At 39.8% G+C, this 16,144-nt stretch overlaps 1 protein-coding gene across 1 annotated transcript in view; it reads right to left on the reverse strand.

The window, feature by feature from the left end:
* Positions 1-3,597: 3,597 nt before the first annotated feature.
* PPP1R3A (protein phosphatase 1 regulatory subunit 3A) overlaps positions 3,598-16,144 on the reverse strand; it is a 33,105-nt gene continuing 20,558 nt past the window's right edge. The window contains exons 2-4 of the mRNA XM_063134033.1: positions 10,075-10,133; positions 9,829-9,962; positions 3,598-7,011 (exon numbers count right to left, since the gene is read on the reverse strand). Of these exons, the coding sequence (XP_062990103.1) occupies positions 4,240-7,011; positions 9,829-9,962; positions 10,075-10,133 (2,965 nt within the window). The 3' untranslated portion in view covers positions 3,598-4,239. The remainder of the gene's footprint in view (positions 7,012-9,828; positions 9,963-10,074; positions 10,134-16,144) is intronic.

Below are 16,144 nucleotides of genomic sequence, written 5' to 3' on the forward strand. Positions count from 1 at the left end.
CTCTGCACCAGGAAGTCCCCTATTCAAATCTTAGCTTAGCCATGAATTCACTACAATCAGCTTTAGTGCACACCCCTCCCCAAATCTGTAATATGGGGACAATGATATTGGTGTCTAGCACAAATTTCCAATTCATGTGAAGCATTTTGAATGTTTAAAGAACATTTCTGTGCTAAGGACCCAGCCCAGTTCCTGCCTTGCACATGGAAATGTGCATGCATGACCCTGTGAATGTGAAAAGGGAATGCAAGGATTGGGAATCCTCATGCACAGCACAACACATATGAGGGCATGGAGTCTGAATTTGCGCATAGGTATTGGCTAAAATATTTGTCAGTCAACAGAGAAGTGTGCTTTCAAGCAATTAATGCAGCATCCTGCAAATCCCTTATGTGAATACAGCTCCACATCTGTCTTTCCTCAAAAAAAGAAAAGAAAAGAGACCGGATGCAAAAAGTGGCTGGATTCTCAATGAGAAATCCACTTTTGAGAATATGTTCTCTTTCTTGTTTCAGTCTAGTTTTGGTGCTTCCTTCGTGACTTTTGCTGGTCAACAAAACAGAAAAGATATTATTTCACGATGGCACCAGGCAATTATGCTTAGGTTGTGGTTACTTACATCAAGCAAAACAAGATATTCTCAACAGATTCCCTTTTCAGCATCCCTTCAAGACTCACCAATCATTTTCACGATGCCAGTCAGTTCAGAGGTACAACAAGGCTATCATCGCAATGAGGCTATATTTTGCTGTTTGAGTGGTCCAAGCCTTTAAAACACCTTCCCTGTAGTCATACAAAGTAGAGGTAGGAGGTCCTTAGATGGCATATAATTCCAGGATTCTCACATTCCCAGGGAACAACGTGTCATAGAAGATACTTTAAGTTTCTGGTAGACATTTTAAATCAACGTTTCTTTCCCAACAAATAAGCGAATGAATGAAGCACAGAAATTTGCTGATTGCTCACTTCCTGGGTAATCCATTGGTATGCATTACCATTTTTAAAGAAAATGAGAAAGAAAAGAAAAACTTTTTTTAAAAAAGTTTACTACAGCCTTTAACTGGTCACAACACAACAGCTGAAATCCTTGCTAGGGTGAGGGTAAGCCCCACTGAATCCAGTGGGACTAATGAACATGCATAGGATTGCACTGTGAAAATCCCAACTGATTTTCTTTATGGGTGTTGGAGGTAAAGTCAAAAGTTCATCCTACCTTCTTTTCGGTTTTGAAATCCCTCTTAGGCTGTTAAGTGGTTACTCTTTCACACCATTGCTCTTTTTGAGCACTTCTGAATTGTTTCGGTATTTTATTTTATTTTTGGCCAGTGGACCTCCAGTTATATTACATAGCCCCATCCAACACTTCAGTGTTTTGTATTGGCACATTGTAGGGAACTCAAGTCCAAATCTTTGCTCAGCTATGAAAAGCATTGGATGGCTTAAGCCTTGTCGTATCTTTTAGCCTAACCTAGCTCAGGTGATGGTTGAGACGACAAAATGCAAGATACAAATTTAATTCTTAAAAACATTTTCTTGAAATCTCACTTGACTGCTCCAATTTTCTTAGTGGTATTATTCCTGGCACAACATGTGAACTAATGTCAAGTGTTCACTCTGAACACTCATGTCAAGCCTGCACCCTGAACACTCGGGAGGAGTTAACACATTTTGCAAGATAGAGGAATATTGTGACAAGAGTAAAAGTATGGCTTACTGATTAAAACTTTCATTAAAGCTTTTTAAGCAGAGGCTAGACAGCCACCTATCAGGGACGTTGTAGCACTGCACTTCCTGCATTGGTGGGGGATTGGACTAGATGACTTTGAGGTCCCTTCCAACTCTGTGATTCTAGGATTGGGGCTTTAAGCAGAGCAGTCAGTTATGCAGAGCTCTGGGATATTTTACAGAAAAGCACCATAAGCCCATGATTTCCCCTAGATGTCTTGGCCCCCAGATCCATGCTCAGGGCCTTATCTACACCAAGCAGGATATAACACTTTGAAAGTGGTTTGAAAACAGTATATGGAATGTGTCATGGGCCCCCAAAGTTGTCAATATCATTATAAACTGTTATAAGGCAATAGTGCAGATCTGCATTAGATCCTGCCTAGATCTCCTCCTTTCCAGAATGATTTCACTCGTAATTCAGTTGGTGGAACCAACCAGTTGATGGATTTCTTTGCTTGTACAGAGTGGGACCTTTCTGTCAAGTGAACGGGGATGCTTGCACACAAAAGATCCACATGCATTTAGATATCTGAGCTGGGGTCACTACCTGCATAGTTTTAAACAATCAAAAGGACTAAAAAGTAGTTGTTCTATTAATTAAAATGAGAGCTGGGATTCTGAAGAATCAGCTCCAGTTGTCAACAGAGAGATCTGTATTCTCAGCAGCATCTCTGTAGAAAGCACCGGGATTATTAGGATTCATTCTTTTCCTTTGGGGTTTCCAAGTATTCCACACACAATCAAACCATTCAAACTGTGTTTATTATTCAGTCCTTATTGGGACTGCCTTTTGTTAAGCAACATGGTCAGAACAACAATATTCAGAAAGTCCAACTGGAATAAGGCTAAAATTAAGTGAAATTCTTCTCTTGTGTTACACAGTTTTCATTTACAATATATATATATACATATATAAACATTATCTGAAGACGTTCAGGCTCCAATTTCTATCCTTCAGTCTATATCAGCCCATATCAGCTCTGTGAGCCTGATTCTTCTGCTTGGCTTTTATTTTATTTTACATGTACAAAGTTACATCATAATTGCCCAGGAGTCTAGTGTTGACAGTATGCAGACATTTATATTTCTCATAGAACTTTACTACATCAAGAAAACAACAGCCTATTTGACCCATAATCTAAAATATGGGGGTTAATTACTGCAGAAGATCATTCAACACACGAGGCACAATCCTCCTCTTTCACAGTGCCCATTCATTTCAGTGATGCATGCAGAAGTCTAACTTCACAGTGGATTGTGCTCATGGTCAGTGTCAACACATTAAGGGCATGTCCACATGGCATCGTTTGGAGCAGAAGGACAGCTCTGATTCAGTGTATCGGATCTCTGAAAACCAAATGGCAACTTTGCTAGAATTCATCTAGCAGAACAGGAAAACAATGGGGCAAGCACAGGTGGCATAGTCCACATAAAGGAATGGTGGGCAAAACTCCCAGGCAACACATTTTCATATTTGTGGTGGGGGTACTACTTCTCATCCTTCCATTTTATATTATTATTATTATTATTATTATTATTATTATTATTATTATTATTATTATTATTATTATTGCATTTATATACCGTCTTTTTTTCTTCCAAGGAACCCAAGGCAGCATATATAATCCTCCTCCTCTCCATTTTATCCTCACAACAACAACTACCCTGTGAGGTTGGGCTGAGAGTCTGTGACTGGCCCAAAGTCACCCAGTGGGTTTCCATCGCCAAGTGAGGACTGGAACCTGGTTATTGTGTGCTTGACATTATTGTGTGCTTGACATTTCCTACTCACATTTATTTACAGGTTCTTTAGATTATGTGACATTCCAGTTTTGCCTGTGTATTTAACGAGCACTTCCAGAGAGGGTATTTTTAGAGCAGAGGAAATGCAGTATTTAATTCTAAAAGCAAAAGAAGCACCTTTTCCACTTGTGTATTTGTGCACTTCCACTATACCACAGTGCCACCTAGATATTGTGTAGTGGAAAAAGCAGGAAAGAAAATGCTATTTATGTAGTACTCGGATCTCAATTTTGTGACAAAACAAAAAGTAGATACAGCCGATTAACTGCCGATTAACAGCCTCATGTAGAAAGCTCAGCATCATAATGCCATTCCCTCTTTATTTACTTGCTAGATAAAACCATTATTAAAAAATCTCTCAGAAAATGAAACTATACTACAAAACAAATGAATGCGATAAAATCTGAAGGGAGTGAAGCTTCACTTCTTCATAACCTGATAAGATGCAACAGCTGTATTTAATTTTACCATGATGTGCTTCAGAACTCATATTCATATAGGTATTTAATGATCCAAACATAATGGTCCTATGCAGAATAATTACTTATATGAAGGAGCAAACCATGTGCATTCTTTTTAAGTTTTAAGCAATGTTTCAAGGGAAGGGGAGAATCTTGCATTGGTTCGAAGAGTGGACATTGTAGCCCTTTGGGATATACTTATATATTAGATGTTAAGTACTTTAGCTAGATAATGAGAACCTTTGTACTATTCCTTTTTGACCAATTCTTCGCTTCTCCTGCCCTCACAATACAGCCAATACAAGGAAAATAAGTAGAGTGAAAAGCAAACAATTAAATCATAGTGGTACAATGTTACACAAAACACAAGGAACAAAAGGAAATAAAGTATTTTGTAACCAATCTGCTTTAAAATGAGACACTCAGAAGGTAAATTAAAAGCTCTTTGCTGCTCAGAAACGTCTGCATGATCAAAAATCAGCTGGTGGTCGTGCCCTTCAGTATTCAGTTTTTCTTCTATTATTAAGTCTTCAAATTCTAAGCTTGTCTCTTCTCTTTCTTCAGTAGGTTCGCTAATTAAAATGGTTGGCCCTAATAGCTTTCCATGCTCAAGCTCTGGTTGATGGGGAAACTGACCTGTGCTTCTTTCTCCTTCCTCACTAGGAGGGAGTTCTTGGAGTTGAGCCTCCATAGAAATATTTGGAATAACATGACCTATTTCACTCATTGGACTAAAGTCACATCCTGATTCCGCTGCAATTTCACCTGAAGCATCCGTGAATGGATGCAACACTGTCTCTCCCTCAGCAGCACTAGCTCCCACGGAGCCTTCAGAAGATGTCATGGAAGAACTTTCAGGAAAGCTTCCGACAATATTGACATCAGAAGGGATTTTTTCGTTCTCATTTTTAGCAGTTTTATGGGGAAATGTTCCCCAAATGTTTCCCTCTTCAGCCTCTTCATTGTACAGGTCTTGCAGAAGACAATGTGAACCTTTCGAAGATGTTTCCAAATATAAATCTGGCTCAGAAACGGCTTTTCTTTCTGCAGAAGAAATCCATAATATTTTATCTGATGGTGAATCATTTCCAGTGTTATGTTCTGCTCTAGCAAGCATTTCACTTGTATTGCATGCTGAAATGATTTCTCCTTGCACCGTTTCATGTACTCGTACATTATAAATATCTGAAACTGATTCCTTTTCAAATTTGGTGTCATATAATACACCCACTGTATTGCATTGACAAAGAGGATAATGTGAACCATCATTTCTCCCTTCATGTATATCAAACACTGTTTCCTTTTCCTCTGTGGGCCTGTCACTTAGTGCAGTCTCTTGAGGTAGCTTAACAATTACTGCTTTTTCACCAGCAGACATTTTTTCTGGAGTACTTTCTGATGTCGTTTTAATTATATAAGCGGCTGTAACTGCCTCTGCTTCCCCTGTACTATCACACTTAGCTACTGCAGATTCTTCATATCTTACTGGGTCTTGGCAGGTAAACAATTCATCTGTGGGAGTTACATTCAGACATCTTGTATTATCTCTAATTGCCCACATGGCTTCGTCACCTGTTTGTTCTTTCATCTGCACTCTTTTATTTCCTCCACTCTCTGTTTCTGCCAGTTGACTTTCTAAGGCACTCCAACTTTGATTTCCCCACCTGACCTGACTGCTCTGATCATCAGCAATAACCCTGTCAGGTTCACTTTGGCAGGGCTCAGTCTCCAAAATATTTCTGTACGCTGGGCCATATCTCTGACTGTACTTCCCTTTGTCTAAATCCTCCGTAGTAACAAATGCATCCTCTAGATTTATTGATGCAGAATGGGTAGAACTCCTTTCATCAGTTGGTGTTACAAAATCTGGGTAATTCATGCAAAACCTACTTGTATTCTGCATGGCTTCTTGGTATGTACTTTCTGTTCTCTTCAAATCCTGACTTAATTCACCTACAACAGAACCTCTGCTTTCTTGTTCCTTATTAGTTTTCCCCGAGCTTCCTCTCTCATTAAGTAACTCAATTGATTCATGCATTTCCTCACTCTTTTCTTCATCTAGCACACTGGAAATCATCACTTCTTCGCCTGGGAGTAACTTATCTATTGTGCTGACTTCGTCCTCGTCTGGTGTAACATATTTTCTATGCCCATTGGTGTGGTACTCTTGCTCCTCTTCTAAAAGGCTCAACCTGATTTCTTTCCCCTTATCAACATTATACTCAGTCATATATTTTTCTTCTACAATATCATCTTCTGTATGAGAACATCTCATTGTGTCACCAACATCAGCTAAGGTACTGGTATTTAACACTCCTCTTACATGTACCTGATTTTTGCTCTCCCCTTTTGATTCATTTCCTACAATACTTTCCAAGTTTGACTCATGAGTTCGGCAAGACTTCTCCTGCCAGTGTTGCCCCTGAACAGGCTTGGCAACATCATCCAAGCCTTCCAGTACTTTTCCTTTGAACTGGATTGCTGCTGCTTCATGTTCTAAGGAAACTGTTTTGGGTCTTGTCTCCCATACTGTTTTGCGGTGATCATCACCCTCACGGATGAACACGTTCTTCATTATTTTACTTCCTGGGTCATTCTCAGGTTCATCTTTTTGAACATCTGCATGATACATTCCATGTTTGCTTGAGATAACATCTGTAATATGGACACTCTCATTTTCCTTTTTTCCAGACCAATGCTCTGGTGATAAAGGAGTTTCAGTGGTAGTAAAACATTCTGAAGACTGTGCACTATTGTTTACAGGGTCTGCTTCAGTAACTTTCTCTGGGGGTAACTGACTATAATCCTTTCCTATGGAATACATTTGGTTATTGTGCAGTTCTTTGTCTTGTAAAGCACGTTCAGGTGAAGAGCTTAGAGGCAGAGGTTGTCTAAGCAGGCCAGAGTCTAACTTGTCTCCCAGTTCTTGTGGTTCATTTGGAAATCTAACTGGCTCAGTTGTGTATAAACTCCTTTCATCCCTGGAAGAACCTCTGGTTCTACTGAAGTGTTCTCTTAGCTGAAACAACAGAATCACAAAGAATGGTCAGAATTTGTGTACGTGTGTTTATGCATGTGCACACACTTATGTATCTATGAGGGAGGGTTTATTTAAAGAAAGTTTTGCTTTCTATTAGAAAGATTTTAGGAAAACATGTTTCCAAACCATTTCCAAAAAAAATGTTGCTTTAAAAAAGTGTGTGTGTGTGGGGGGGGGTTATTAGAAAGCGTATTAGAAAGCTGCATAAAAAGAGAGAGAGAGAAAAATAGCATTCATTCCTCCACCTCTTTCTCACATCCCCCCATCCTACCCTCTTTATTCATGAGCTCAGTAAGCTGCAAGTCCATTTCATACAAATGAACCCTAAAGAGAATATTCTCTACAAGGGGAGCTAATTCATTCACAGAGCACATTCCATTCGAGGCATGTTTTATTTTAAAGTGAGTGCATTGACACAGTACATCAAAGCTAAAGAATGTACGGTATTGTCCGGTAAAATAAAGACACATTTGCACACTGACAAATACTATAAGGATTATCTTTGCTTCATTCCTCTCAGGACCCTTTTACAGGCTTCTGACCGGAATGTTTTAGAGTCTCTAGAAAGTGCAAAGTGAGTTAGCAAAGCCACGGCCGGAAATGAATAAGTTTCTTCCCTCTCTCCCAAATATTTAATTATATCCTTTAACTGCATTTGCTTGTCATGGCATTCTTGCCTTGCTTTCGAATACTCAGACTGATGGTTCCATACCGATCAATTAGAGGATAGCTTCTTGGGCACCTCTTATTATTTGCTGCAGATACCCCCATTACAGTGTCTCTTATTAATATGTTTTCTGCAAAGCCTCTGCAAACTATTAATAGTAAAACGTCACTCAAAGAAAAGTGAAGGAACTAATGTTTCTGCAAATTCTGTTTTAATGACCCTCTGCCAACTGGCGCTCAAATGTATCTGAGCTCTTCAGTGATGCCAACTGTCAGGAATTAATACTGAGATGCCTGTTTTTTTTCCCCTCTTTCTCCCTCCTCATAACTGACATTTGCATGATCTCAATAATTATATGCAAATCTTACGAATTCCCCCTTCTTCTCACATAAGGCTCATGTTACTTGTCAACTGCCGAGCTGTCTTGTGAGCCATTGCCTATGGGTTTCAAAGATTTGGTTGCATTTCCATTTATTATAGCCCTCCATTGTTTAATTCATTACACAGCACATAACGTAAATTAAAATTTGAATGACACACATATATAACACTTCTCATTTATTGTACAGATGATCACTTTGATTTTTTTAAAATGTTAAATTTGAATCTACTCATACTGGGGGATACTAAACATGTGCTATGCTTTTCATAGCTTCTTATAGCTCTCTCTTTCTTTACAAATAATAATAATACTGGGAGATGCTGATTATTCAAGCAGGGAAAGCTCCCAATTGGGTGACAACTTTGAACTGTCCCAAAGTTAGAGCTAGGGAGGTTTTGTGCTTCAGTGTAAGGAACCCATTCTCTTTCTCACTGTCCAAAAGGGCGGTATGGTACTCATGTTGAGGGTGTATTCCCTTGGGTGTTTCAGCATTCATGTGTCCACAAGCAAATATTATTATCCTCCATAATTATTTAGCTATGTACACCAATGATATGAGCTCCAAACCGATTGCTGTGTCATTTCTTCCCACAAATTGCAAGGCAATCCATTTTGTAAAATGTACATAAAGTAAATGCTCACCATGGGTGGCATTTAGGATGAAATTAATATTTAATATGGGTATATATTCATAAGCGCATAAGCACATAAATCTTCAGAGCAGGCCCTGTTATTCGGGATCCATTCCTCCTAGTTTATCATCTAGCTGCGCAATATGCTGCAACCCATAGATTATTATCGAGCGACACAGTGGAAATGGCTTTTCTCTGTAATGGCACCTACCTTTTGGAATGCAGGAAGCACCAACAGTTATGTGCCTATTAAAAACATACATATTTTCTTGGGCGTTTACTAAACACTAAACGCTTAATCCTATGTTAATGTTTCATTTGCATTTATTGTGATGGTTTTTTATTATTATTTTGTAAACTGCTTTGAGAGCTTGGATAGTAAATGGACTGTACATATTTTAAATAAATAAATTGATGTGTAAAGTCAATGTGGACTATGAAATGTTGGGGATGTATATTTTACAGCTGACAGTTGATACTCATTGCCAAGATCCATGAGAAAACATTCGGCTTAAAGAGGATCATAAGACCCTACCTACCATTGTTGCTCTCCAGGCCCCAAACTGGTGGACTGGGAGAAAAAAGGAAGCTTTCATAACCAATGAATGGCCTGGAGTAGTGGTGCACAGTGAAATTAACCTTACTCAGTGACCAGATTCTACAGTAACTAGTACTCCATAGCATATCTTTTGCTCTTTGATGAGCTTACAAGCAGCCGTTGCAGGGCAAACAGTCATTCCACTCATAAGGCCACCTAAATGTAGAACCAAAAATGTACTGAGGAAAAGAATGTATATGGAAGTGAATACTGATCACAGAGACCAGAAAGAGAGGACTTTGAAATATGATTCTTCTAATGCTTTCAAATTGTCCCTTATAGCCTGTGATAAAGAAAGAAAAGAGATAAGTTATTAAATTAATGATAATAGACTGAATCAAAGCATCTTATACCATAGATCATGCGAGAGATGCAATCAAAACTCTGATGTTGGTGTTGCACAGGCAGATTACGTAGTATACCTATCTGCAGTGTTGAAGTTGGGAAAGATCTCACTCTCTTTGTGGAATAAATGGGTTATATTATCTAATAGTTTATATAAATGCACAACACTTACCAGCAGCTCTAATTCTTTTTCATTTTCATTATCATCTTCATTATGTCCCATTTTTTTAGCTTCTACGTTTTCTTTCCTTTGTTCAATGTCATTATCATCCACATGCGAATAAAGGATTTGGGGGATGTCTGACTCTGAAGAGTTAACAAAAATACTTGACTAATATCCAGCAGAATGTTTTGTTACTTCTTCTTTTTTTAATTAACATGTGCAGTAAGGAAGAACTAATTGAATGGGGTTTTATACCTGAAGTCCTGGAATTATTCCATATGTCTTCATCAGCCATTGCCAATATTTCTTCTTTACTGTTAAATGAGAAAGGAAACTTAGTGATACTCACCAAAAATCCTAGTTTGAAATCCTTTTAGCTGTAAACCTAATGACATCAAACTTAATGAGGCAAAATAAGTCTTTAGAAATTTTGCATAAACATAACTTTAAACATCAGTTTTCCCATAAAGCTAAAAGTATTATGAAGTGAGGCCACCCTAGTTGGCAGTTGCAGAGGGAAGCCTAACCTCTCCATGTCCCCTTCCAATAAGTACCTCAGTTGGGCTGAAGGCAGAGTGCCAAAACATCAATAAAATACACTGGTTAACCCATGTCATGTATTGGCTTATTGAGCTTTTATCCATGAGGCCATGGTCTGTTGCACAATATTTTTGATTCACTTGGGTTCTTCTGTGGATTATTATTATTATTATTATTATTATTATTATTATTATTATTCCCAGTCCCTCAAAGAGAGTTTCTTTTGGCTTCATGAGGCTTCTTTGGTACAGTATGAGAACCCTGATTTGAAATGACTTTGGGGTTGTCCTCCATTAATGAAAGAATTTAAAAATATATGAAAATATCCAGAGAATGTTTGCTAGGATGGCTCCAAAGCAAGAAAGGGTGTATCCACTCACAGAAGGCTCTTGAAACTTCTAGCCAGTGGTGCAACTGGATAATTTTAGATCCTAGACTTCATCAGGGCCTTCAGACAGCCATTTTGTATTACCTCAATTGTAAAGCACACAACTAACCATTCTTTCCCCACCACTGCCACTGCCATCCCATCTTTGCAACTGCTCCTACATTCCTGATATGCTATTGGGGCAGGGGGGACCCTGTTTGCCAAACCACATTAAAAAAAGAAATTCTTTAAACATCTGCAGATTTGTATCTTATATTCACTTAAATCATAGCGCTATTACGAATTCAGGAATAAAATGGAGTTTGTTTCTGCTGCTCTGATACTAAAAACATTTACTTGGGAATAAATACCCTTTTGTTGTAGAAAAGGATAATATATTTTAAAGTAAAACTAAAAAAAATCTGCAAACATCTGCATGCCTGGCTGGCCTATAGAAAGATAGAATGTGTTTAAAAATAAGGAGAAAGAGGGATGCTAAGATGAGCTGCATCAGTCCCCAATGAGACCCGGCATGTCCATGGTGGCTCAGGTGCTGATGCCAGGCCAGTTTGCCACAACTCCCCTTACCTGCGGTTCTCTGTGACATCATTTGGGGTTTGCTCTCTGGGTTGCAGGGCTCTGGATTTGGGCCCCAAAGTCCAGCCCTAGCTGCAACACTGGAACAGGGAGAGAAGCCATTTTTACTGATTTCCTCCTTTCCCCTCCAGCCTCCCATGTCCACTTCTCAAAGCTGTTCCAGAGGGTTCAGGGACCCGTCAGAACACTGTGAGAGGTGGTGTGGAAGTTTCAGGTGGAGGTTGAATCAGCAAAAATGGCCTCCCTCCCCATTGCACCAACAGAAGCTTCTACTAGGTTCACCAGTAGAAGAACACCATTGGATACAACCCATGGAACCCCAAATGCTTCAGATTATACGACTGCTGGTGAGGCCTGCAGCTTTGTTCAGCTCAAAGATTGTGCAACTCAACAACACAGGCTTCAACTACATAGGGCTGCCTTTGAACACTCTACATGGGGCTGCCTTTGGAGACAGTTCAGAAGCTGCAGCTTGAGCAAAACCGCTGGTATATGCCACCTTGAGCTCCATGATGGAAGAAAGGAGGGGTATGAATAAATAAGTGTGCAATCCTAAGGACTGCACTCCCCTTAGAAGGGAGCCTTCTTAGTATCCAATGCCCTGCTGGGCTCCTGCTAGCACGGTGGGAGGAGCAACAGACACCATTTTCACCTCTCCATCTTCCTTTTGTTTTGTTTTCCTCTAGACAGGCCTGTGAGCCCACACTGCTGGGAGTGGGGCCAAGGCTGGAAAGGCCACAGGATACTTCACATTCTAGCCTCTCTACTCCCCACCCACTGGAATGCCCCCATTTCCCTCTTCCGAGGTTACAATTTGCAACCTCAGGAAGTAGCCAACATGGTTCTTTCCACAATAGATGCAAATGGGGTGGGGATTGGAATTCAGAGTCTCCCTCCTGAGGTCATAGCAGTGTTTACTGCCTTGGGAGGAAGACTCCGAAAAAATTCTATGTCCCTGGGACACTCTCCTAGGGACCACAGGATTGCTTTCTCCATCAATTTAGTATACATGCTGTTGAAGGAAGCACAAGACTGTAACATTATAAAGACATATAAATAAAATTATGTTACTGAACCATGTTCTGCATTACTCATGTTGGCAAATGTATTCAGAAACGTAAGAACAAAGCTGGATCTGACCAAAGGCCTATCCAGAATTCTGTTGCCACAGTGGAAAACTAGATGCCAATGGAACACCCACAAGCAGAACAGGAGTGCAGTAGCACCTCCCCAAAATTTCATTCCTGCTGACAACACTGAATTTGTTTTTAATGAGGGCAGATACTGTGAAATTATCTGAGCTATTAAAAGAGAGAGGTACTGCCTAGCATTGGTAGATGACGGTCATTTTTAAGACAAACACATAGAGAAATCATTCCTGCACCCTACTAGAAATTAATAATTTTGATTGTAAACTATTTGGAGCAGGGGGGCTGCCCTTTTGGCTTATGGTTTTGTTAACCTGCTAAAACAACATTAACAGCCACAGAGTTTGTTCTGACTCTATACTGTTAGCTTCACCCTACCCGGTACCTGTTTACACTTCCCTGTGCCTGTTTGCATTCTCTTTCCCTCCTTATTGTTTACTGCAACTTTATTAGATTGTAAGCCTATGCGGCAGGGTCTTGCTATTTACTGTGTATAATCTGTACAGCACCATGTACATTGATGGTGCTATATAAATAAATAAATAATAATAATAATAGAAGCATTTGTCACAGAATAATAAAGGAAATAACATTTGCGACAACCATTTTAAGATAAAGTCTAACTTTGCTTATCACACTCCCTGTAGCCTAGATCCTTTCTTATTCTAAGCACCGCAGTGATGTCGAAGACTTAGAAACCTAAATCAATACATAGCTTGCAGCTTCCTCTGTACCAATAAGGATGGACAAGAAATTCGTTTCCTGTTCACAATCCTAAATACTAGCTGAAATGAGTTTTAAAAGAAATATTTGCAAATTCCTGAAACTCTGATTGCATTAAACACACACACACACACACACACACACACACACACACACACACATTTTTAAATGCCCATTAAAAGAACACCCATATTTTTATGCTTTAGGCAATGGGAGAAATTGCACACTTTTTTAAAAAAATGCACAGAAACACACACTTTCTCCATTCGAAATGTGCACTTCTCCCATCTGTTTAGCCCCTGACAACAGCAGCTCTTCAAGGTTTCAGGCAGGAATATTTCCTAGCACTACCTAGCCCTAGCTGGAGGAGCCAGAGGTTAACATTAATTTTTGTGAACCACCCAGAGAGCTCCGGCTATTGGGCGGTATAGAAATGTAATAAATAAATAAATAAATAAATAAATAAATAAATAAATAAATAACCCGGGGCCTTCTGCATGCAAACCATGTGCTCCACCACTGAGCTGTGGTCCCTCCCTAACATACATGACTGCCTATCAGCAGCCACTCACTCCCTGCACTTTCCTTGTTTCTTCTATCTTCTTGTTGTGCACAGTAATCTGAAATCACAGGCAACCTCATTGGACCCCTTTGCAAATGAAAACATCCAAGTTTGGGCCGAACAACCTTCAGCTCCTTCCCAGTAATGCAGTTGGCTATTTTTATCTCTTCTATCATCCCAAGTAGGTACAACCCAGCAGTAACATATTCTGCATGAGCACCATTGACATTAAAGAGACCCCCCCCCCCATTCATTTCAATGGATCAACTGCAGAAGATAGGTGGCTGATTGATTGTGCCCTATATAATCCCAATCTATTTCTCCCTATCCATTTGGCCACTTTGGGGATGATATGTGTTACCATTATGGAAAATTCTGGTGTTATAATGAATTATACATCTTTCCATTTCCATTTTATTCAAACATCTTGCAAGCAAACTGATATAATACTAAAAAAAAAAAAATCAGCAGCAGCTTGCTAAATTTATACTTGGCTACAACAATCTTCATGACCTGTCACCACCTCTTTATTTATAATCTGGTTTTCACTTCTTTCTTCAACACACTCATATCTTATTCGCAGTGGAATAGTAATTTCCAGCAAATATTGTATTTGTGGCTCTGTTGTTTAACGAGATCTCTGCAATGGACAAGCATGTACAAGGGCTCCGTGTAGCAATATGTAGAATCCACAAAAGCAACTATATTTCCAATTTCCTGGTCCCATGTAGTTGCTTCCCACAGGAAATCCATGGTCCTGTTTGAATGTTAGCTGATTCCAATCATGTCCATTCTTTAAATACTATATCAATTCTTCTGTTTGATCCATGCTCCTGATTTTATACACATTCATTCTTTTTTCATGGGCCAATGCATTGCATAATTTGTTGCCCTGTACAGAGAGAATAAATCTTTTACCCATATTTTGCTCTACATCACCTTGTATCATGGGCTTTGTGGTCTTAAAGTTATATAAAGTCCTGGGCACGGTAATGGACTGGATGAGGGCTAACAAACTGAGACTCAATCCAGACAAGACGGAGGTACTGCTAGCGGGTGGTTCATCTGTCCGGCGAGGTGATGTTTGCCCTGTCCTGGACGGGGTTGCACTCTCCCTAAAGCATCGTGTCCGTAGTTTGGGGGTGCTCTTGGATCCAGAACTGTCACTTGAAGCACAGGTGAACTCAGTGGCAAAGAGCACCTTTTATCAGCTTAGGTTGATATACCAACTACGCCCTTATCTGGATAGAGATAGCCTAGCTACAGTTATCCATGCTCTGATAACCTCTCGTTTGGATTACTGCAATGCGTTATATGTGGGGCTGCCTTTGAAAATGGTCCGGAAGCTTCAGCTGGTACAAAACAGAGCAGCCCGTTTACTAACAGGTACTGGCCGGCGAGATCACATTACGCCAGTCCTTGTACAACTTCATTAGCTGCCAGTCCAGGTCCAGGCCCAATTCAAAGTGCTGGTATTGACATTTAAAGCCCTAAACGGTTTGGGGCCAGGTTATTTGAAGGAACGCCTCCTCCCATATGTACCTGCCCGGACCTTAAGATCATCTACAGGGGCCCTTCTCCATGAGCCCCTGCCAAAGGAAGTGAGGCAGGTGGCTACTAGGAGGAGGGCTTTCTCCGCTGTGGCACCCCAGTTGTGGAATGAGCTCCCCAGAGAGGTCCGCCTGGCGCCTACACTGTACTCTTTTCGTCGCCAGCTGAAGACCTTTTTATTCTCTCAGTATTTTAACACTTAATTTTAACTTAAATTTAAATTTTACTGTTCTAACTCTGTATTTTAATCTTATATCAATTTTGCTGCGTGGTTTTTATCCTGGTTGTTTTTTTTATACTGTATTTTGTATTTGTGTTTTTAACCTGTTGGTTGTTTTATTATAGTTTTAATTTTTGTGAACCATCCAGAGAGCTTCGGCTATTGGATAGTATAAAAATGTAATAAATAAATAAATAAATAAATAAATGGTCATATTCCAGACTCCTAATGTCCTGCTCTCTTGGAGTGGGTCTGCAGCCCAAGGTCCAGTCAGAAGAAGAGCACTCTTCAGATCACCCAGTGGAAGAAAAATCAACACCTGGCTATTCCTCTGCTGCAGGGGATTCAGACTCCTCAGCCAAGGAACTAGAATCCAGTTTCCTTTCACATCCATTCAGATCCAGCCCTATCAGCATGCAGACTGAGACAGCCACCTCAGGTGGTAGAGGCTGAACAGAGTCAAGGTGTTGAAAGGCAGAGTGGTGTGTGTCAAACAGCCTGCCCCATGTCCCCTAAGCTGGCCTGCTTTCTTCAGGTTCAGTTAAAGATCCTGTCCCATCACTAGAGTTTAAAAACAGTATTTTTAATATTGTGTTTTTATTCTTTGATTCTATCTG

The sequence above is a fragment of the Elgaria multicarinata genome, chromosome 9 (genome assembly GCF_023053635.1).
Source record: "Elgaria multicarinata webbii isolate HBS135686 ecotype San Diego chromosome 9, rElgMul1.1.pri, whole genome shotgun sequence".
Classification (NCBI taxonomy): Eukaryota; Metazoa; Chordata; class Lepidosauria; order Squamata; family Anguidae; genus Elgaria; species Elgaria multicarinata.